Here is a 22,387-nt window from a genome sequence, read left to right as displayed (position 1 = left end):
ACTTGTCTCTGACTCATGCAGTCCCTGAGAAACTCCTGCCCTGGCACCCCACTGTCCCTGCTGTTTTCCCTGGGGTTTCCATGTGGGGAGGATCATTGCCCTGCTGAGGACACAGCCAGGTGCTGTCAGGGCTTGGAGCTTTCCTGTGTGAGGGGGTTCCTGGCAGGGTAGAGAAGCTGCTGCTCTTCCTCCTGTGCTTGGTACCACTGTACCCCCACCCTGCCCTCATCCTCAGCTCCCCTGCAGGCAGAGCTGCTGCGAATTTTGAGCAGGAGAGAAGAACAGATGCACACGAGTTCAGGGTCTGTTATTTATTTACATAAAAACACTGACTAGTGCCACAGTTCCAGCCCTGAGCAAACAGCAGCTGCCTGTGCAGGCCAGGCTGTGTTTGCAGACCTGTGTACTGAGAGACCCCCCCCCACTTTGCTCTGGGAGCTGCAGGGGCAGGGGAGGGAGCAAAGGCTGAACTCGGCTCCCAGCCCCTCTCACCCCTGCCGTGGGAGCGCTGCTGGCAGCTCCTGTCGCTGCCTGCTTGCCCTTTCCTTCTGCCTCAGGTGAGTGAGCTAAAAACACCCCCTACACCACATGCAAGGAGACCCTGCCGGGCCCAGGGCGGCTCTGGAGCTGCAGCCTGGTTACAAACTCCTCTACTCTACGTGCCGGGCAGCCGGGACATGCCGGGTGTGCTTTGGCTCTCGGGGGGCCGGGGCTGCCTGGGGCTGTCCCTGCCCCCGGAGCCGGGCGGGGCTGGGAGGAGGAGGAGGAGGCGCATGCAGCTGGAGCGGCCGCCGGGCAGGACGGAGGTGCTGATAAGGGTGCGGTGCTGCTGCCGGGCCCCTCTCTGTGCTTAGAGGCAGCTCTGCCTCCCCTCGGGAAGAGGCTTTGAACCACACGGAAACCTGGTGTGTGGCACTGCCCCGTGTCCTTGTCACTGAGCCCCTTCCTGAAAGCGCCACAAAGGCTCTGCTGCATCCCCTGAGGGCACCGTGGGCTGCTTGGGTCCCTCCTGGGCTCCCAGCCCAGCACCTCCCTGCAGCCAGGCACCCCCTGCACTGTGGGACTGGGCTGGGCACCTCCAACAGCTGCTGCTCCTGCCAGGGCTGCTCCAGGTGAGAGGGGCCTCGCTCACACCTGGAGCCCCATGGGTGCAGAGCGATGCCCCCCACGCCTGTGCACTGCAGGGCAGCCCCCACACAGCATCTGGGGCCAGCAGCCACCTCCCCCGTGCCCCAGCGTCACCAACCCAAGTATTCCCAGTGAGGAGCAGAGCTGGGGGCAGTGGTGGCAGCTCTGCGGGAGGAGCCGGGGATAACACGTACACACCACCGGCGGGAAGCGAGGGGAGGGGCGATGCACACGCGGAGACGGACGGACGGACGGACGGCAGCGGGGCGAGGCCGGCGGCGTTCCAGAGGCTCCCGGGTGCCGTTAGCACATGCGCTTGTACGTGTAGATGTAGGCCTTGCAGTTGGGACACGTGTGTGTCACGTCCTTGAAGTCATCGAACAGGCAGGGGATCAGGCAGCAGCAGAGATCACACCTGGAGCACAGGGACAGGCAGAGATGCTGAGCTGGGGCAGCCCCTGGGCACGGGGGCGAGAGATGCAATTGGAGGGGCTGTCACCCAGGAACCCCTCTGCTGCTCCAGTGCCACCCCTGTGCCAAGGTCCCCACCGTGCCCAGCAGCTCAGCCAAGGCCACCAGCACTGGGTCACCCAGGCTGAGCACCCAGCACGAGGCCCCAGCTCTGCTTGCAGCACCTACCCCACGAAGCAGCAGAAGAAGCCCAGAAGGAAGCTCATGAGCCCAATCTCGTAGGAGATCTTGGTGGTGATGGCTTGCTGGCAGTGGGGACACACTGTCTGCACAGGGGCTCCCTGGAAGATCTCTCCCTGCAGCACTGTCACTGTGGTGGCAGCTCCCGGGGGCACCAGCACTGTGGCCGTGTGGCCACCAGGAGAGGGGTAGGGGCCTGGGGCAGGGTAGTAGCCCATGGGGGGGTGGGGGCCTGGGGGTGGGTAATATCCTGCTGTGAATGAGAAACACAAACAAGTGAGCACCTTTGTGCATGGTGGGAGAGCCCAGGTCCTTACTGGGGAGGCCCCCACCCTGCTGCAACGCCTCCCTTTGAGTACAGCCTTGGGGCCAGCCCTGCCACAGGCACTGTGCCCCCACCCCATCCCAAGGAGCCTCCTGCAAGCTCCAAAAGGCAGCCCCAACCCCCTCTTGGGGGTGCTGCTGCTGCCAATCCTCACCCCCGTCCCCCAGCCCCTGCAGGACTCACCTGGTGGCACATAGGGCCCAGAGCCATCCGTGGGCATGTGGGGGGGTATGAACCCCGGCTGAGAGGGGGGCTCATATGGGGGGGGTCCGAACTCAGGAGGGGGTATAGGAACCCCCTGGGGCTGTCCCACCACTGGGGTGACACCCTCTGAAAGGAAACACAGTCAGCAGCCAAGGAGGCAGGGAAGGGAGACAGGGAAGGGAGAAAGGGAAGGGAGACAAGAGGTAGGGGACAACCCCTTAAGCCACATCCTCCTCTGGGCCACAAGAAACCCAAATTCTCCCCACAGCAGGGAGCAGTGCCAGGCTTTGAGCTTGGTCATTGCCCCTAGGAGCCCTCCTGCCTCCCCCAAGGGTGCCATGGGCACAGAGGGAGCCAGGCAGTGCCAGGCACCCCCAGCTGGGTGCTGTGTGTGTGTGGCAGGGTCCCCCCAGTACCTGGTGCCGAGGGGGGGCCGTGCTTCTCCTCTATCAGCGGTGCCGAGGGGCCCCCCGGGTACGGAGGGGGGGGATCGTTGGACATGGCTCAGGAGCCCTGCAGGGACAGAGACCTTCAGGTGACAGCAGCCCTCGGTGCCACAGGCACATGGACAGGGGATGCAGGTGACAGGTAACGGAGGGGCCAGGGCTGGTGCCAGCACTGCAGCAGCCTCAGCTTCCCCCAGGCACAACCAGGGCTATGGCCCCAAAGCTGGACAGGCTCTGAGCAGGCAGCAACTCCAAGGTGTAAAATCTTCCTGTAGCTCCATGTAAAGCCCCCCTGGTGCACAGCAGCTCATCAGGGCAGCTCTGGGCTGCGTGGCCACACTCCAGGGCAGGGCTGGGCTGGAATGTGCTGTGCCAAGACTTGGCTGCATCACTGGGGTGCCAAAGGCGGGGAAGAGCTGCCCACAGCCCCAATGGACACAATGTGTGCCCTGAGGGATGGCAGGACCCCTGCCCTGAGCCTGAAGCAAAACCTCCAGGACAGAGGGTGCAAACCCACAGAGCATTTCCAAATAAATCTCTCAATAAACCCAGTGAGTGAAGGTAACACCATATTTAACAGCTGTTACTTTACATGGGGTAGAATTTACCTGTCCTCTTCCCTGCAGCAACAACTGAGAGAAGCAGCTCCTCTGAGCAGTGTAGTTGGGAAGGTGACTTCTTCCACTGGGTCTGTGTCAAAGGAATTACAAGTGAATTACAGAGATGGAGAGGAGGCACAGCTGCAGCACTGTCCTGGCTGCCACACCAAAGCCCTTCTCTCCCCATGTGCCCCCTCAATGGCAGGCATGAGGCTCTGTGTCCCTGGCACGTGGTAAAGCTCCACTGACATGCTCTGAGATCCAAGCAAGTGCAACAACATCCAGAAACCTGATTTCCCCATTTCCAGTGGCTCAGTTATAGCTGGTAGGATGTGACTAAATTGGGAAATACAAGTGAGAGGCTGCTCACTCAGTGCTTGGGACAGCTGCCATCAGGCATGGCACAGGGTGACACTGCTGTCAGAGCCCAGGGAGCAGTGCTGGGAGCTCCATCCCTCACCCCAACGGGCCAGGAGCAAATGTGACTCTGCTTGTCCCGTTTGCTGTCACCAGAGCCACGTGCTGGGCAGCCAGCCCAGAGCATGCCAGCCTGCCCAGCATGGCACAGCCTGCACAGGCAGCCAGTGCTGCCCCAGCCCTGCATTGCAGCTGTGCCCACAGAGGTGCCCCTGGGGCTCAGCCACCTCCACCTGCAGCTGCCAGGTCAAGCAGAGCCAAAGACTTGGCAAGCAAGGCAGGAAGACCCATCCCTCCCTCACCTGCATGGCTTTGCTTCATTCGACTCCTTTTTTCCTGGTTCAGCCCCCTGCCCCCAGCAGCCTCCTGAGAGGCAGCAGGAAATGGAATCATCCCTGGAGCAGCACCTGGCCTGCTGCTGCTCACTGATCCCCCCAGGAGCTGATTCCTGACAGCACAGGGTCTCCCCCAGGATGCCCAGATTTCCTCACTAGAATTTCTCCCCCCGAAGTTGAAGCCAGGCAGCTTCAAAGAGTAACACCAGGGCAGCTGGGGGTCATCTTCCTCCTGCTTCTCACTCCAGTTTCTTCCTTAAGAGCCAGGCAAGCAGAGTTGCCATGGCACAGAGCATTTCCAGGCACACTGCAGAGCCTGCCTTCTCCTTCAGTGACCTACAAAGCTCAAACTGGGCCGTGCTCCTTTTAGCTCAGTGGGGATGTGAAGAAAAGGAGGATTTATTCTTCTCCAAGTAGCCAAGCCTGCACATCCAGGAGCCTCAGAGCTTCCTGTGCCCGTGCCTGCAGGGGTTCTGGGTGAGCCCAGCCCAAGCAGAGCAGCCCAGAGTCCTTACCTGGGGACACCAGCCTGCCAGGGAGTTTTCCTTCCCTCACGGCCAACTGTGCCCACAACAGATCTCCTCCCATTCCTGCTCACATGCTGCTTTCCCATAATAATCTTTCAACACTCCCCAGCCTCACTCCCCCCATCAAAGCAGCTGGCAAGAAAAGGAAGGAGAGGAGGAGGCCTCCAGCAGCCACTCCATCAACACCTATCAGATGAAGCCACAGCCCCAGGGTGAGCCATGAACGCTGCCACCCTGCCCAGGAGGGAGCCAGCCCTGGCTCCAGAGCCACACGTGCCCTGGGATGAGGGAAGCTCAGGGATGCAGGGCCCTTCTGCTCACACTTGGCAGCCTCAGGTGCTCCTAATGCAATATTCTGCTTATTAAGAGAGATCTGTAAAGAGCAAGATGTTGGCTGTGTGCCCTTCCCAGGAGGAAAATAAAGCCTGTTGCTTTTAAGCCTCTTAGAAGCTGTTTCTTTCCTGTGCTTTCTTTCATCTTAATGTGAGCAGCACAAAACTCAGCCCATTTCTGACAGAGAGCTCTGTGGGATACCAGGGGGCACTGGGCTTCCCCCTGGCACTGAGCTGCCCCAGAGCATCCATCCCTCACCATTGACAGCCTGCAGTATTCCAAAATTACCATCCAAAATTACCAGGTTTAAGTTCTGATGGAATCACCAATGTCTTGTGCGGGTCCTTTGGAGCAAGGACACACTGCAAGATCCTGAGACTCAAAAGGAGCTGGTTATCATAGCAGGATGGAGAGAGGAGATGCTATTTCCAGCTACAAATGCAGATTAGCTCTTCTCAACTGGAAGAACAGCTTTTACTGGCTTCCTCTGCAAACTAACTACAGAGGATAAATCCACTATGGAACCAGAACCAGCACAATCAGTTAAACACAAAGATAGGCAAAGAACCCCCATGTCCCCCAGGGAATTGATATTTGCTAAAGAAAATGGAAAAGATTCCCATTAACGTGCTGGGGCACAGCAGTGTGACAGACAGAGCCAGGACAGCTCCATCACAGCCTCACACAGAAAAGGCCCTGGCCATGGCCTCAATCCGTGTGTCCTCCCCTGGCTCTGTGCTCCCTGACCTCATTCCAGCAGCTCCTGGGTGAGAAGATGACAGCAGATTTCCAGGTCCTCTGTTCAGATCACAGCTCTCAGCCCCAGGAGGTCTGTCTGAGGCTTCTCACACAGCCAAAGCCCGTGGGGCAGCACCAGCCCTGCCTGTGGAACACAGGGCTTTATAACCCACCTCCTTCCTGTGCTCAGCAGCCCCAGCTCAGCTAATGAGGGATTGTAGGATCCCAGAATGGTTTGGTTGGAAAGGACCTTAAAGCCCATCTCATTACAACAACATCCTGCCATGGCAGGGACACCTCCCACTGTCCCAGGCTGCTCCCAGCCCTGCCCAGCCTGGCCTTGGGCACTGCCAGGGATCCAGGGGCAGCCCCAGCTGCTCTGGGCACCCTGTGCCAGGGCCTGCCCACCCTCCCAGGGAACAATTCCTAATTCCCAATATCCCATCCAGCCCTGCCCTCTGTCAGGGTGAGGCCATTTCCCTTTGTCCTGTCCCTCCATGCCTTGTCCAGAGGGCATTGATCAATACCCCAAAGCTCTGGTTCTCATCACTGACATGCTCAAAACTGATACAAAGCAACTTCCAGCAGTGATGAGAGGAGCTGATGTGTCAGGGTCCAGCATCCCATGCTGGCTGTATTTCCCTCTGTTACATCACAGCAGAAACAGTTTGGGATTCAAACATGGAAAGGTCTGCACATCCCACCTGCTTTCCAAGGTGGGCACCACTCACCAAAAACAACTGGTGTGCAGTGGGACCAGGAATATTGTGCCACCAGAACAGATAAAACCATAAACCAGATAATGCCACAAAGTGGATGGACACAGACAATTCAGATTTGGTCTGCTCATGCCACTCTTCCCCAGCAGCAGCTGTTTGTGCCTCAGGCTGCCTCCTCACAGATGAAATCTCCACGGCTGAGACAAACCTGGCAAGGGCAGAGCAGATGCTGGCAGGTCCAGCTCACGTGTGAGCCCTGCTGGTGCAGTGCTGGCCCCAGCAGCTCTGAGTCAGCCTCACAGCAGCTCTGAGATCCATCCCACACTGAAACAGCCTGTGCTGTCCTTGCTGCTGCACTTGTGACTGAGATGCACAGCAACTCAGCTTTGCTTCCTCCATGGGAGCAGTGGCTCCAGCCCTGAGACAGGAAGCAGCATTTGTTCATACTCAGCCACGTTCAGTGACGTTGACACTTCAAAAGCTGCTGCTGCACATTTTTGGAGCTTCTTCCTCCATGATAAAAAAAAAAAAAAAACAAAAAAAAAACAAAAACAAAAACAAAAAAAAAAACCAAAAAAAAAAAAAAAACCAAAAAAAACCTTCTGATATTTGAAAAAAGGAAAAAAAACACACTAAAATTCAATGAATACATAAGAGAAAATATACAAGCACTTTCAGCTTCACTGCACATCAAAGAGATACAGATTGCAGCTTCCAGGCTTTTGGAAACACAGCTTTACCAGCCAAGAGTCCTGAAGATGCTGGGCCCCCACTGAGCCCAGCATTTAGAAATGCTTTAGAAATAGGAACAGCATTGTGGCCAACACCATCCCAGGTTTTCTGGCCCCATGAAAGACACCTGTGTGCCACAGGTTACGTGCTCCAGAAACTGGGAAATACTGAGACTAGGAAGGGTATGGGCACAAAAGGTCAATTAGATGCTGGCAAAATGTCATTTGAGCCAAAGTCTGTTACTCTTCAAAAGGAGTTTTAGGAGCAGCAAGGAGGGAGAACTGAGCAGCTGAGGGGGACAGAGCCATACCCTGACTGTGGCAATCCCAATTCCCTCCTCCACAATGGCATTTCTGAACAGCACCTCCAAACCCAGCCTGGAGCTGCACATTCCCTGTGTTACACCTGTGCCCAGAGCTCCCAGGCTCTGCCCATGCTGTGCCCAGAGCTCCCAGGCTTTGCCCTCTGCCCATGCTGTGCCCAGAGCTCCCAGGCTCTGTCCTCTCCGTGTTGCTGTGCCCAGAGCTCCCAGGGATGTTCTTCTCTGCCCATGCTGTGCCCAGAGCTCCCAGGCTTTGCCCTCCCTGTGCTGTGCCCTCTGGCACAGCGTGCAGGGACGTGGCTCAGCTCCCACCACGTGCAATCCCACCAGACAGCTCTTACCTCCAAAGGAAAGGCAGCATCAATCTCTGCTGAGCAAGCACTATCAGTGGTTATTTCTGCCTGGTTTTTATGCAGAACAACAAAAAGATGTTTTCCATGCAAACAAGCCAAAGCTCCCCCTCAGCTTTGCCTCTTCCCATGCGCAGTTGCTGCCCCCAGCCTGCACATCACCTCCCCAGAACCAGGAGGAGGAATAAACAGCACAGAGTGCTCCAGCCTGCTTCAGAGAGGATGTCCTGGCAATCCTTGACCATGTACCCGCTCCTTTACCCACTGCTAACCTTGGCAGCACCTCCTCAACGGCTCATCCTGCTCTCAGCCAAGGCAGCCAGAGGGCGCATGCCTGCAACGCTCTGCAAGGCGCCGATGGAAACAGAAACCCAAGTGAAGGACTGAAGGAAAGGTCTGTTCTTTTTCTGAGCAACTCAGCTGCGTTTTCCCAAGTCCAAGTCACTGCCAGGGAGCACAAACCCACTGTTCAAGAACAGCCAGGCTGCTCCCAGAACAGCAGATTTCTTCCACACTTCTGCACTAAGATTTCAGCTGCAGAAAATTGCTTCTTCCAGGAGGGTCAGGCTGTTCCTTCAGTGCAGGCACAGAAAGCTCAGCTGGCAAGGCAGGCCAGCAGCTCTCCTTTAAAACAAAGGAATGCTGGAGAAGAAGGTTTTTCATCATTTGAAGCAGGTATGTCAGACAGCCAAAGCTCCCTGCTCTGCTCTCCAGTAGGTGAATCTCCAGAGGAGCTTCCCCATTGCAGTTGTTTACCTGGGGACCTTGCACGTATCCTTTGACCTTCTGTGTGCCACCAGCACCCAGCAGACAAATCACCTCAGAGCAGGATCCTCGCTGCCAGCCAGGTGCTGTATCCAAAGCAAGATTTCTCAGGGCATTAAATCCAAAGCACAATCAGATAATCTCCACAGCGCAGCTTGGCTCAGCTGTCCTTGGCCAGAGATTCAAATTACCACATCCAGCAGCTCCTCCTCATGGATATCAGGAAAACCAGACACAAAATCCTCCCTGCTTAAAACAAGGAGGCTTCGGGTGCAACTCCCACGAAGGGTTAAGTGCGGGAGAAGCGCCTGCAGGACCTGCGGCCGCCTCTGGGATTCTCTCCAGTGCTGCTGCCTCCGGATGGGCTGACCGAGCGCTCTTGGCTCTTCACACCGGGGCTGCAGAAACAGCCTTGCCAGGACCTGCTTAACCTGGATATTTAAAGAAAAACCAGCCAAGATGAAAAGAACAAACCGAGGTGGCTCGTTCTCTCTGCTGTTGGCTCCCAGGATGTGGCACAGGGCTGTGGGAAGCATCATGGGCTGGCAAGAGCTCACGGTGACATCCAGGAGGGGCTGCAAGGGAGGAGGGGTCACAACCCCACACTTCAACACTGGACCCCAGCTCTTCCACGTGTCAGGACAGTGGGGAAAGCTGAGGTGTAGACAGAGCACTCTGCACCACCAGGACAGCTGAATTTGGCCCCCAAAAGCCAGTTTTGTGAACATGGAGCAAGCAGGGAGCACACTGCAGCCCCACAGGAGATGCTCACTGTTCAGACCCTTCCAGCAGGTTCCTGGCTGCACGGGAGAGACAGGCTGCAAAACACCAGGTGTGCTCATGGATGTGATTAAAGCAACACTAAAGATAAAGCTGAGCTCCTCTGCATCCTACCAATGTGCTCCAGAGAGATGAGAAAAGGAGGGTGCTGCAAGCCAAATCCCTGGGGAAGCAGAGAGCTCTTTCACTGCAGTTCACAAAGAATCCAAGCTAACACTTGATAACATCCATGGGAAAGCATCCAGTGATAGCAACAGCTGTTGCCTCCAGTCCTCTGTATCTACTTAATTTCCCCCCTGAGAGGATACATCCTGCATTACATCATCCCTTTGATATCTGTTAATAATGGTGATAACACAACCTGCCAGAATCTCAAGCAACTAAACCCAACATCTACTCCAAGAGTGTGTTTTAATGTAGCATGAAACACAACTGTGCCACAAGAATAGCTGTTCATTTAAACAAGCAAACAAAAATACCCCAGCTCAAGAAGCTTAACAGCAAGCAGAAGCCTCAGGAGGTCGGGAGAAGATCCACAGCTCTTAAGCACAGCCACAGATCTGAGCTCACCTCTGACAGCAGCCCAGAACAGAGGCTTAAGGATGAGTTAGAAAGGGATCAAAGGCAGAACTGTCAGTCCCTCTCACTCCCAGCACTCATGGTTTGGAGGCTGGGCAGCCTGGAGGTTCTCCTTGGAGCACCCCAGGTCATTCCCAAGCACCAAGTATTGCTCTTCAGTTACCTACACAAAAAAGCATCTCCTGCTGTCAGCATCTGCTGCCTCCCATTTGGGGGACAGCAGTACAGAGAAGGTGAATATACAATGAGTACCCACTATGTCTCACAGCAAACCCCAGGGTTTTATAGATTCCCTTTCCAACATCAAATTAAAAAGATTTTATTTCTTTAAACACTCTTTCATTTCTCCCTCCTTCTACAGAATTTTTTGAGAGAAAGTCAAATAGCACAGCTACATCATTGCTGAATCAGACTGAGGACATGTGTGACGTCCATTAAATGACACAGAGAGCTCCAAGGGAGGAGGAAATTAGAATCAGAGCTGATCAGCAGTTTTGCATTTCAGTTTCAGAATTAATCAGAGCCCCAAGAGCGTGTTCAGAATTCCCTTGCAGATTTTGCAACACAATGAAGTAATTTTGAATACATTGGTGGTGATTCCAGATCCATTTTCGGGTGCTGTACAGAACATTTGCCAGGCACTGATGTTCCCTCAGCCGAGGAGAGCAGCGCTCACTGTAGCACTGCTCCAGTCTCCAGCAGGAGCATTTCCCATGCTCACAGCTCCCCTGCCTTGGTGCCAGAGAAGCTGCTGACACTCAGATTTAACTGGTACAATGTCACCTTGCCCTTTTTCTGAGGACTAGTGCGAAGTGCTCTGTGTCACTCGGTTTTATGTAAGGCCAAGGCCCACTCTTTGCAAAGGAGAGGGGTTTGGGGTTCAGCAGGATCATGTGTGTGAGGTCTGAGATGTCTCCTGAGTCCCACTGCCAGCAAGGAGCAGCCACACACATCCCAAGATGTGCACAGGAGGAACTCTTCCATGCTGAGGCCATTCCTGGTACCACAGTCACTGCCTTGCTCCCACAGAACTCCCCAGCTCGGACCGAGACCTCTCCTGGAGCTGTCCAGAGCCACCAGCATGGGGCTGGATTGTCCCCTGGCACTGGGACAGGAGGAGGGTACCTGGCACTGCCCTGCTCCCAGGCCCAACTCATTTGGGCTGCTCAAAGATGTCAATGTCCCAGACAATGTCCCAGAGGGAAAACCCCTTGGATTAATCAACAGCTACTGAGTGTAGCCAGTGCTGGGCACCCCCAAGTTACACAGAGCTCCTGCTATCCCCAATTTTTCCCCCAGTTCCCACCTGACCTGGCTACTCCATGACTGTGGTTTCAATTTGCAGCACCAGTTCCTGCCAACTCCTTCATAACCCCTTCCCCAAAGCTCCTACTGAAAATCTAGGACAGAGCTGGACTCCAAGCAGCGCTAACACACAGCACACCCCTCCCCAGGTCCCTGCTCTGGGCTCTTCCAAACCCTTTCTGCCACAGAACACCTCCCTGCCTTGCTGCTCCATCTCTGGTCAGGGGTTTGGAGCAGTCCTGAGGCAGGGGCACTGCTCCCCCAGCAGAGGATGGGACAGGGGAAATTCAAGCCCATAATAGCAGGATGCCCTCGGGGCAGGTGAACAGCTCAGCTGCTCAAATCCCCTCCTGAGCCTGAGGAAGGCAGAGCAGCTGCCACAGTCACCACACTAAACCGCCTGGGAACTGTTTTCTCTCACATCAGAACAGCTCAGCAGGCAGCTCCAAACTGAGCTCCCACCACGCTAAACCATCCTGAATCACAGCAAAGAGAGGCTGAAAGGCTAAATTAACACCCCCTGTGGCAGCCACCAACTCTGGGGGAAACCTCTGCTCCCAAAACACAAAATATGCTCCAGATGACATCTCTGTGAAGACCTGCAACAAGCCCAGGGGAAGAGCTGATATTTAACACCAGGAAAGGGAACCTATTCCCCTTTTGCTCAAAGCCTAAGTGAAGATTTTGGAGGAGCTGAGTGGTCCCAGCAGGGCAGGTGGGAAGGACAAGCTGAGGCTTCAGCACAGGCCCAGCCTCCTGCAAGCACTTCCTGATCTAGCACAAAGCAGAATAAAGGCATTCAGTTAATCAGGAGACAAACCAAAGATGCCTCTTAGAAAAGGGCAGCATGCACACACCAGCAGCAGCTTTTTATCCAGTGCTCAGCTAAAAACACAAACCCAGAAGAGTGGGCAGCAGCCAAAATCCTATCCCCTACTCCATATTCCAGGCTTTATCCTCCCCTCCAACACATGGATCCAGCTCCTCTCCTGCCATGAGCTGGGTGACTGGCACCCCTGAGGACCTCAAAAGCATCTCAGCATGGAGTCACTGCAGCAGGGGTGCAGCTTTGGCTCTAGTCCATGATTTCCTTTCCCTCCTTTTTGAAATAAAATGCTTGAAAATTAAATGCTTTAAAAGGAAATGCTTCTCATTTGAAGAAATAATCAATAAAATCTAACAGGCTGGCTTTTCATTCATCCCCAGCCAGAAATGTAATCTCCTGTTAACAGCAGAGCCCTGAACACATCATTTATCTGCTGCGGGTACCAGCACGCACAGATTTTACAGCTGGAGAGAGTGGGGCTGCCTGCATCACAACCACTAATTTATTCTCAGAAAGGCTAATTTAATCTGGCAGTGAATGTTCTCAAAGCCTCCTCACACAGAGCAGCTTTTCTCTTGGTTGGCTTAACAACAATACAGCATATCCAAAAACGTGGAGGGATGCTAAGGAAGAACACTGCCCCTGTGTTTTGAGCCCTCTAGTCTGAGAAATTTCTCTTGGTAACTACAGGCTTTGAGAAAACAGAGTCCCTCTGGTTTTTCAAAAAGCCAACTGTATTTTCAAGGCAAATATACAAGAGTTTAGGCTATTTCTCCCTCACATACAACTGTGGTTTGACAGAAAGAGCTGGGCTCATAATAAAACTAAACTCCAGCAAAGGTTGTTCAGTATTAGACAACTCCTTCACTTCCAACTGCACATCAAGAGCAGCAGCCAGCACACCTGGCCTGGGGGTGCTCCCTGCCACAGCAGGTGACTTTCCCCAGCCCACACTACAGAGGAACAAACTTCAGAACAAATCCAAAAGCTTTTTGTTTGAAAAGGCTGGGTAACTGCACCATGAAGTGTTTCAGAGAGAGCATCCTTCAGCTTCTAACCTCGGCCATCTGCAGGGGGGCAATAAATAAGCCATCAGAAAGGGTTTTTTCATTGGTTTTAAATTCAAGATGGTATTTTCCCTTTAGTTGTGACAGTGCACACAAAGGCAGCATGTACCCACAGCCAGGCTGAGCCACCTGACCCTCCATGGACGTGGCACCACGTGCTGGTCCTCACCTGTATCTACCCCTTGGCCAGGAGATCACTGGAGATCCAAGCTCAGCTCCTTGGAGGGGCTACACCAAGGCAGACTGAAGCTTCAGAACAGACAGAGCTGGAGCATCTCACTCTCCATGCTCAGGACTGTCCCCACCATCCTGCTGGGAAAGAAAAGCGGCTGCTGTGCACGCCTGGGTCATGTCTGAGAGGGCTCCTTTGCTACAAGGGCAAAAACGTGCCCCAGATGATATCCAACAATTTAGGAGGATTCAGTAATGTGGGAAAAAGGCAAAAATCAGAGGGAAGCAGAGCATTTTCACAGGCCACAGAAGAAATAGAGAAGAAAACAACACAACACTCGCCTTGTTCCTATCTGTCAGGAATTGCTGTCCCAAGAATAGCCTATTCAGAAACCAGGAAACTCAGAGAGCAGCAGGGAAGGGCTGAGTCATGGCCATTTGGAAAAAAAAGAAACAACCCACAACAAACCAACCCAAAAGGAAGGAGAAAAACCATGGGACAGCAGCTGTTCTGGGTCTTGGAGATATGAGCAAGTCAATCCAGAACATATTAGTCAATCTTTATTTTCAAAAGCTCTGCAAATGAATGGCACTGCCATTAAATTCATCTGACCCTCCCTCTGCTTGTGGGAAGCAAATTGTTGTACCAGGAAAAGTTGCTGGTGCTTCCCAGCACCAGCCCCTGGCTGCCAGGACACAAATTGCTCCCAGTTTGTGCCCTGATTTTTGTTCCTCTGCAGCATTAGCATCCAAAAGATTTACAGGCTGTGCAGGAGCTTTCCCTTTGGAAAAGCACATCCATCTCAGGATGCCATTAGCAGAGCAGCCATTTCCCTTCCCCACAGTGGAAGGGCACGAGGTAAAACACACTTGGATGGGCTTCCCACAACTCTGTGAACAGAGGAGCCAAGCCAAGTGCTCCCATCTCACAACCAGCCTCAGCACAGCCTGCCTGGCCCCCAGCTAAACTCTTCCCACATGACAATCTTTGTTCTGTGACCTAAATCAAATCAATTGGACAATAATTCTCCCCAGGACAGTAATCTTGTTCACTCACCCATCATCTGAGAGATTACACCTGCTCTCCAGCTGTGGGGCTCTGGGAGGAAGAGATTTCTGAGCAATGAGGGGCTTATTTTTCATACAATTCCTTGATGATCCTTCACAAATCAGGGAAGGCGAGGGTGTTGTAACATGGCATCCCCAAAGGGGTAATAATTAACATTGACTCCATGCTTCTCAGAAGGCTGATCAATCCCTTTATTTTATTACTCTTATTAAGAAACCCATCAGCCTTACAGACAGGCATGGAACAGGTGGAGCCAATTGGTCCTTGAATCCAAACACCATCACCATTGGCCAGTTAAGAAATCACCCTTTAGTAAACAAATCTCCATAACACATTGCACATGTTCACAACAGGTGCAGCAAGTGAAGATAAGAATTGTTTCTCATTCTTCTCTCTGATCTTCTCACAGCCTCCCCCAGGACAATGCCTGGGAAAGTTGTGTGTTGCTGCCATATCTATCTTTTCAAGCAAACAGCTGTGTTTGAAAACATATCTGGAAAACACCCTTTAATTCATTTTCTCTTGCCCTGTGAGGTACTGCCAGATTGAAGTTGCAAAGGTGGGAAGTGGGAAGCCCCCCAGAGCTGCTGCTTGTGGGGAATGGGTCCCCGGAGGACAAAGCCTGCTGTCCCCAGCCTGTGGCAGATCACCTGTGCTCAGCTGTAACTGCTCACCTCTTCCAGCTCTGGGAAGGGCTGGGAAAACCACAAGCCCTTCATGGATAGAGCCAACCTTGACACAAACTCCAGAATGACAGCTCAAGGAAACTGCCCCAAAGCAAACAGGCTCTCATGGTTCCAACTGTGAGTGAAATTCGTTTCTCTGCAAAATGCAAGGAGCAAAGAAAGATGAAACACAGCTACAGCATGGGCTGATGTGCATGAATCACAGTAAGGTGTGATGGAATTTAGGACTGTAAGACAAAATGCAGGATGGAACAGTAAATGTGTAAGCTTGAAGCAGAATATTTCTTCCAAAAACATCTTCCAAAAGTGTTAATAGGGAGCCAGGCTGTTAGTGCAAGGTAGGGAAGATTTTCCTCTAAATGCAGAGACTGGGTAACAAAGAAGGTTCAGGAACATACACAGGAGTTCAGGGCAGTGGGACTCCCACCTCAGCACAAATGCTTTATCCTAATGATGCCTCAGGTTTTAGCTTTTATATTTTTCAGATTATGTACTGCTTTAGTGTTGCACTTCTGAGCTTCATATTAAGGGATGGTGAGCTCTCTTCACAGAGTAAGGAGCCAAAACAATTCCTTCTCCAGCTGGGGACCAAGGACAAATGTTCCAAATCTCAGGCCCAAGAGCACAAACAACATGGGCTGAAGAGAGAAAAACAAGGAGGATGAGACTTCATAACCTAAAGCTATAACTGGACAATTAACTCAAATATACAAATGGACCAGAACTCATAAAAACGTGAGATCCCGTGACCAGTCATGCATTTTGTGACCATTTTGGTTCATCTTGGGTGCAGCCCTGGCTGGGCTCTTGTGCTGCCCAAGGTGGATCCACTGAGGCCTTCTAATAAATCCCTGCTTTATTCTTTAACTCTGTTCAGTCTCTGTTCTAGGGCAGCCTGCACAAGACATCACTAAAATCTATAGGAGAACTGGGTAATATTCCATTTTCTTATGTATAAAGGAGGCAAAGGATAGAACTATTACTAATGCACAGTAATCACAGTAAAAATGAAATCTATTACTTAATTTGCACAGAAAGCCCCAGGTCAGCTCTTCATTCTCTGATGATCTCAGGTTCCATCATGCCAAGTGGTACCAAGTCAAACATGCACTGCCAGCACCTGCTCTGCACAGTTCCTAAGATGTTAATCCCATTGCCACCTTTGAAGCTATTTATTTTATTTTCTTACCCTCAGTGCAGGCCTGCTAAGAGAGCCCAGATTAAATACAGCTGCACTGAAGAGCCCCACGTGGAGATGTGCAGCATGCAGCACTTTGCTCCTGCTCCATCCTCCACCCAGACCAATGACCAGAACAGGGCTGCTCTCAAACAGCTCTTTCTCACCACCACAAACACACTAATTTAAGACTGAAGCCACAAGGCAGCTCAGAACTAAGGGGCCCAAAGCAAAACTAACAGCACCTTGAGAGTTCTATGCCAGAAATAAAATCTGAGCTCCCTTGCCTCAGAGACTTTATTCTGGTGAGAAGATTGATTGTGGTTTCCTATGGCAGCTGCTCCAATTGCATCCCCTTTGATCAGAGGAGGAGACAGGTCCTATGCAGAGCATGTAAAGATCTGACACTGCTCACAAAGTGGCACTGCTCCTCTCCAGCTGTGAGATGGATACCCAGGGCTGCTTGGGAACAGCAGGAAAACAGCAAGTGAACATCACATCCCAAGGCAGAAGTTGCTCATTGTGTGTTTTTTGAAGGAAAAAGTGTACACAGACCTCTGTGTTTGCACACTGGTGTGCTCAGGTGCCTTGCTCTGAAACCTTCAGGAGAGTTGATTTGCTACAGGCTGGAGTCCTTTGCCTGCATAAGAGCTGCAAAATCAGGTCCTGGAAGCAAAACCAACCAAAAACCTCCAGTGTCCTGCAGAACTACTAAAGTTCCCACTAGAAACCATTACTGTTCTTGTATCAGGGAAAAGGGAAGAGTAATGCACAATTCAAGTCCTTTTGGGACATCCCTGCCTGCTGCTGAGAGCCACCAGGCATATCAGCATCTGTTTGCTGACTCTCCTGCCCACCCTGTGCTCAGCACCTTTGCACAGCCCACTCTGGGAGAACACCTTCTGAGAAGCTGGCACACCTGTCTAGAAGCTCAGCTATACTCAGTCCTGGTGGCTTTGTCATTACTTTAATCTCCTTATTATGCAAATACTATTTACTGCCTCTCTGGCTCACCTGGCAGCCACCAGCCTTTCCTGGAAAGGTACAGAAAGCTGTCACATGGTACAGAGCCCTGCTAATAGTGGCAGGAGTGAAGCACCAGCCCCACTGCAGACCCCACAAAACCCACTATTTTAAAAAAATTTAGTTTCTTTCAATCCAGCATAGTCTCTCCTGATTAAAGCAATCATAAGAAATCACATATAGGGCTGTACAATGTAGCACAGACATAGAACTCTGAATTTCATACTTCTCTTTACCCACAAGCAGAAAACAAGTCTTGGATCAGAGCAGACACTAACAAGTTTGTGAATTTCCTTCCAAAACCACTCATCCTCATACTGGAAGATCAACACCATCTTTTAAACACATGCATTTATCTGCTAAATTCACAGCTGAAAGGGAAAAAATATATTCTTTTACATAATAAAATTACTTTCATCCCTTTTTTGGCCGTGTTAGTGAGTAAGAGTGGCAGTGGCAACACTTCTGCAGGTGCCAACACTGTGACGAGGACCCAAACTCCCTCCAAAACACACAGATGTTGTGGACAGGCTTTAGTCTGAGCCCTGCCTGAACATCCCTCAGCTACAGGAGCCCCTTAGCTGTGCTCCCAGGATGTGTGTGTGCCCCATCCAGAAGGAAAGAAGTGCCCATTGTGGCTTCCCAGGCACAGAAAGAGCTGATTTGGAAGTGACCTACACAAAGATGCTCATAAACCAACACCAGGTGCTGAGGGAGACATTCTCCCTCCCTTGGTAACTGCAGCTAAGACAGAGCAGAGCAGGAACACAAGGAAGGGAGTTTCAGAACTGAATTTGAGGTGCAAGACCCACTGAGGGAACACAAGAAGCTCAGCACGGTCTTCCATCTAATTAGGAAGGGTTCTGAAATCAGAGAAGCCCCCTCAGTGTGACTGTCCCTGTCACACCTGTGGCAGGATGCTTTGGTTCTCAGCAGGAACACACACATCCATTCCCAGCACCAGCCTGAGCACACACAGCCACCACAGCTCCACCACCCTGTAAGGGCAGCTGGGCACGACTGACCACGTCTGCTCCACTTGGCATTGCCCAGGGACATCTGGGGACACTGCTCCAGCCCCCTGCCCTTGTCACAGCCATGAAGTCACCACCTGCCTGCCTCCAAGCAGGAATTAGCTCCTCATGGAACACCTGAGGAGAACAGAGCAGGTACAAGGCTGAACACTTCCAGGGATTTCTTGGGGCACATCATGTCACCACAACACTGACACAGAGAAGCCTTTGGGAGAGGGAAGTTTGCAGCCTGTGCTTCCACAGGAGTTTGTGTAGCTCCTGAACATGAATTACATACTGTGGTTATACACCATGCTATGTCTGTGTAATACTCACTGTAGTTTTCCCTGCTGCCTACTCTGGAAAAAATCACACTCTGTAATCAGCAGGGTCCCTGCTGAAATTAAAGCCCCATTTTAAGTACTTTGAGTGAAGGGAACAAACAGGAGGCTCTTGTGCATATTCCCAAAGAGTTTCTCAGAGAGTTCTACACTCAGCCCAAACCCACTAGAATTATAATTTAAGCATTGCTACTTAAAATCATTGTGCCTGGATCTCATCTCTACCACCTGATATTTTAGGCTCAGCCTAGAACCGACAACTGCCAGTCCCCTCTCCAGTTCTCACTGGTGCAAGGAGACCACCTCAGAGCAGCTTTTCCTCTGGCCAAGGGGCACAAACCTACATTTGCAGGGACCTGGAGAAGTTTAACCTTGAGCATGGCTCATGTGCAGGATGCAGAGGACACTGGCATGGCAGTGTCCATCCCAGCCTGCATGTTCCCACTCCTCTACAGAGCCCTGGAGCTCTCCCCAGGATCCCAACCTCATTCCTCTGTTTAGCAGCAACTACCACCCCCTGTGCTTTTCCTAAAGCAACCAAACACTGCCTTACAGCAGCTACCCTCTGCCTTTCCAGTCCCCTTGGGAGGGAGAACCCAGATCTCACCATTCTAATGGTTAAAAACCCCACAACTTCCCCATAATGTTTATTCCTTGGTGTTTGTTGCTGTGCCACACTATGCCTTAACTGAAGGAGCTCTCTTCATTTCACACTGCCAATGTGCCAATATTATCCTCACCATCATCATTTCTCTTCCTGCTTGTCAAGACACCTCAGCTTCTTTCTGCTCCTCTAAAATGGGCTCATCATCGCTGACCACTGGGCGAGCTGGTCTCAGAGCAGGGCTAACTGGAAACACACACACACTCGTTCCTAGGCCTGCTTCCCTGCTCTCCCGGGATGTGTCCGGATCACATTTGCTCCTCTCTCCCGGGATGTGTCCGGATCACATTTGCTCCTCTCTCAGCTGTGCCCTCCCAGCAGCCCCCGCCGTTCTCAGCTCATGACCTCGGCCGGGCAGCAGCGCTCGCCTTACACCGGGAAGTCTTTTCCCAAGTACGCGACCTCGCTTTCCACCCGATTAAATTTCATCCCAGCCCTCCCGTCCCAACCCTTCCCGGCAGTGTTGAGGGCACAGAGCCGGAGCTCTGTAAGATTTTACAGCGCCTGCGACACTTGGTCAGCGGTAAAGGCCCGTGCGAGGCCAGGGCTGCCTCCCGCGGCTCTCCGGGCCCACGGCCCCATCCAGCCGGACCTCCCCGGCCCCGCAGCGAGCGAACCGAGCACCGAGCACCCACGGCCGAGCACCGAGCCCTTCCCTCGGCCTGCTTCCCCCTCACTGAGTTAACCAGGGCTTGATTTCCATCCTTTTTCTTTCCAAAAGCGTAGTGCTGGTCTTCTCCTGCCTGCGTCCCCGTCTGCGCTCAGTGTCCCCCCAGTGCCGAGTGTCCTCCCGTGCTCGGTATCCCCCCTCCGGTTCTCGGTGTCCCCCCATGCCTGGTGTCCCCCCCGGTGCTCGGTGTCATCCCCGGTTCTCAGTGTCTCCCTCCGGTGTGTCCAGCCGGCCCCGCTGCCGGGCGACCGCCGCGGCCTGTCCGGGGCTGAGGGGGCCTGGGCCGCCTTCCCGCCGCAGCCCCCCGGATCCCCCCGGGTCCCGCCGGTCCCGCACCGATCCCCATCGCCCACAGGCACCTACCGGCTCCCGGCGGCGGCTCCGGCACCTGGCGGCGGCGGGCGGGGCGGGCCGGACTGGGCGGGCGGTGCCGCGGCGGGGCGGGCCTGGGGCGCGCTGGGCCAGCCGGGGGCCGGCCCGGGCCTGCTGCGCTGGGCAGCTCCGGGGAGCTGCGGCTCAGGGAATCACAGCGCGGTTTGTGCCGGAAGGGATCGTAAAAATCATCCCGTTCCACCCCCTGCCATGGCAGGGACACCTGCCACCAGACCAGGCTGCTCCAAGCCCTGCCCAGCCTGGCCTTGGGCACTGCCAGGGATCCACAGCTTCTCTGGGCACCCTGTGCCAGGGCCTTCCCACCCTCACAGGGAAGAGTTTCTTCTATATATCTAACTTTAATTTCCCCTCTTGCAGTTCGAAGCCGTTCCCCCTTGTTCTGTCACTCCATGCCCTTGTCCCTAGTCCCTCTCCGTTCTTTTGGAGCCCCTTTAGGTCCTGGAAGGGGCTCTGAGGTCTCCCCAGCACCATCTCGTCCTTGTCCTGCACATGGTGCCTTCCCTACCAGGTGTCCCAGTTCATGCCCCACATGATGCCCTGCTCTGGCCGATGTCCTGCCCCACACAGTGACATGCCCATGCCATGGATTCTGGCTGCCCCAGGACCAGGGAGCCTGTAGAATCACAAAGTCACCTTTCTGGCTCCAGTGGTCTTAGCTGTACTGCAGGGACCAGTTAAAAGAGCAGTACTCTAACACAGCCACAGGTTTTCAGTCACTTCTCACCTGCCCCTAAGGCTCCAGAGATACTTGCTCTGAGATTTAGGTGTGCTGGGTCCCAGCCTGCCCCGGCAGCTCTGCCTGAGGTCGCTCTGGGCTGGAGCACAAAGCTCCTACGCCCCAGGCAGGAACAGCCATGTGCCTTGCAGGCTCCTCTTCTCTCTTTCCTGTGTCCCAGTGAGTGGCCAAGCTGCAGGTGACAGCAGGACAGGCAGGCTGTCCCCATGTCAAGGCACAAGCTAGTGGGAGACATTGCCACAGTACCAAGTTCTAGTTTAGACTCTGAGAGGGAGATGCTGTACGTAAGATCAGAAATATCTGCCTGGCTCACACCTTGCAGCACAAGAATGTATTGTGGTGCCCTCCTGTCTTCTCCACAGGCAGCACGGGGCTGGCCCACAGCAATTTTCACATTTGATCCCTTGTGAGACCTGGCAGCCTCAGGCCAGTCCCACCTCACATATTGTGACCTTGGCTTTGAGCACAACCACACAGCAAAGGTGACAGAATTTTGCCAGTGTGACAAAGCTGAAGCTGGGACATTTCTCCCTTTTGGACATCTTTAAATTCTGTTTGGGGGAACCATGGGCACCACTATGGGCGGGCTGGGTGTGGCTGGTGCTGTGGGTCCCAGAGAAAAAAACCCTCGTCTTCACACGCTTCTTAGCTTCCCTTCTTTCCATGTCCCCATGCCTGTGGGGACCCAGTTCCAGCAGTCAAACTCATGTTCCTCAGGTCACAGACATGCTGCAGATGATCACCACCCTCTGCTCCCTGAAAACCACTGCTGAGGGCTCCCAGCTGCAACAAATTTCCAGGAGGTGCATGCAGCAGAGCTGGGCCAGTTACTGGAGAGCTCTTTGCAGAGAGGTTGGGCTCCCCAGAGACCTGCATGGATGGCACAGGTGCATGGGGTGACCAGGATGGCAATCTTTCACAAATCCTTATGGAAAATGCACTGAAGCCTCTTAAAAGGCTGCTCTGGCTGCAGTGACCTGTCTGGGTCCATGTCACTCTCACAGCCACTGGAGCAGCCACCCACCCCTGGTGTCCCAGTGTCCTGGCCACCTCCACTGCTCTTGTCACTCCTGCAGTGCAGGATTTTACCCTCTAAAATTTTGATGTCCTGGGAGACCCACAGGGCTGGGGATGGGATGGCACTGGGGGTGGTGTCAAGGTTTGGAGTTTCCTGCTCCATCCCAGGGGCTGCCCAGGCTCTCCCCTCCTGCAGCAGGGTGGAAGGGCTGATTTCTCTCCTGGTCACAGTGGAGCTGTCTCAGGAGCTGTAGCAGAGCTCTCTCTGTGAGGTGCTCA

The 22,387-nt window shown here is 53.4% G+C and overlaps 1 protein-coding gene across 4 annotated transcripts; it reads right to left on the bottom strand.

Annotated features, from left to right (window-relative positions):
- Positions 1 to 296: 296 nt before the first annotated feature.
- On the bottom strand, positions 297 to 20,476 carry CDIP1 (cell death inducing p53 target 1). Of its 4 annotated transcripts, none has more exons than XM_071444432.1 (6): positions 20,326 to 20,476; positions 3,363 to 3,444; positions 2,725 to 2,821; positions 2,288 to 2,434; positions 1,768 to 2,029; positions 297 to 1,543 (listed from the first exon to the last, which is right to left on the bottom strand). In XM_071444432.1, the coding sequence occupies exons 3-6, from the start codon at positions 2,807 to 2,809 to the stop codon at positions 1,432 to 1,434; spliced, it is 606 nt and encodes a 201-aa protein (XP_071300533.1). In that variant the 5' UTR covers positions 2,810 to 2,821; positions 3,363 to 3,444; positions 20,326 to 20,476; the 3' UTR covers positions 297 to 1,431. The 4 variants fall into 4 exon arrangements, with proteins under 4 accessions (XP_071300533.1, XP_071300530.1, XP_071300532.1 ...); XM_071444429.1 differs by having other exon boundaries at positions 1,768 to 2,032; positions 20,326 to 20,473; XM_071444431.1 differs by lacking the exon at positions 20,326 to 20,476 and adding an exon at positions 8,099 to 8,912 and having other exon boundaries at positions 1,768 to 2,032.
- Between the last annotated feature and the right edge of the window lie 1,911 nt (positions 20,477 to 22,387).

The sequence above is a fragment of the Agelaius tricolor genome, unplaced genomic scaffold (genome assembly GCF_023055355.1).
Source record: "Agelaius tricolor isolate 1412-34295 unplaced genomic scaffold, bAgeTri1.0.p SCAF_19, whole genome shotgun sequence".
In the NCBI taxonomy this organism is placed as follows: domain Eukaryota; kingdom Metazoa; phylum Chordata; class Aves; order Passeriformes; family Icteridae; genus Agelaius; species Agelaius tricolor.
Note: the sequence above shows the minus strand (reverse complement) of the source record. Positions and strands in the feature narration are given on the sequence as shown.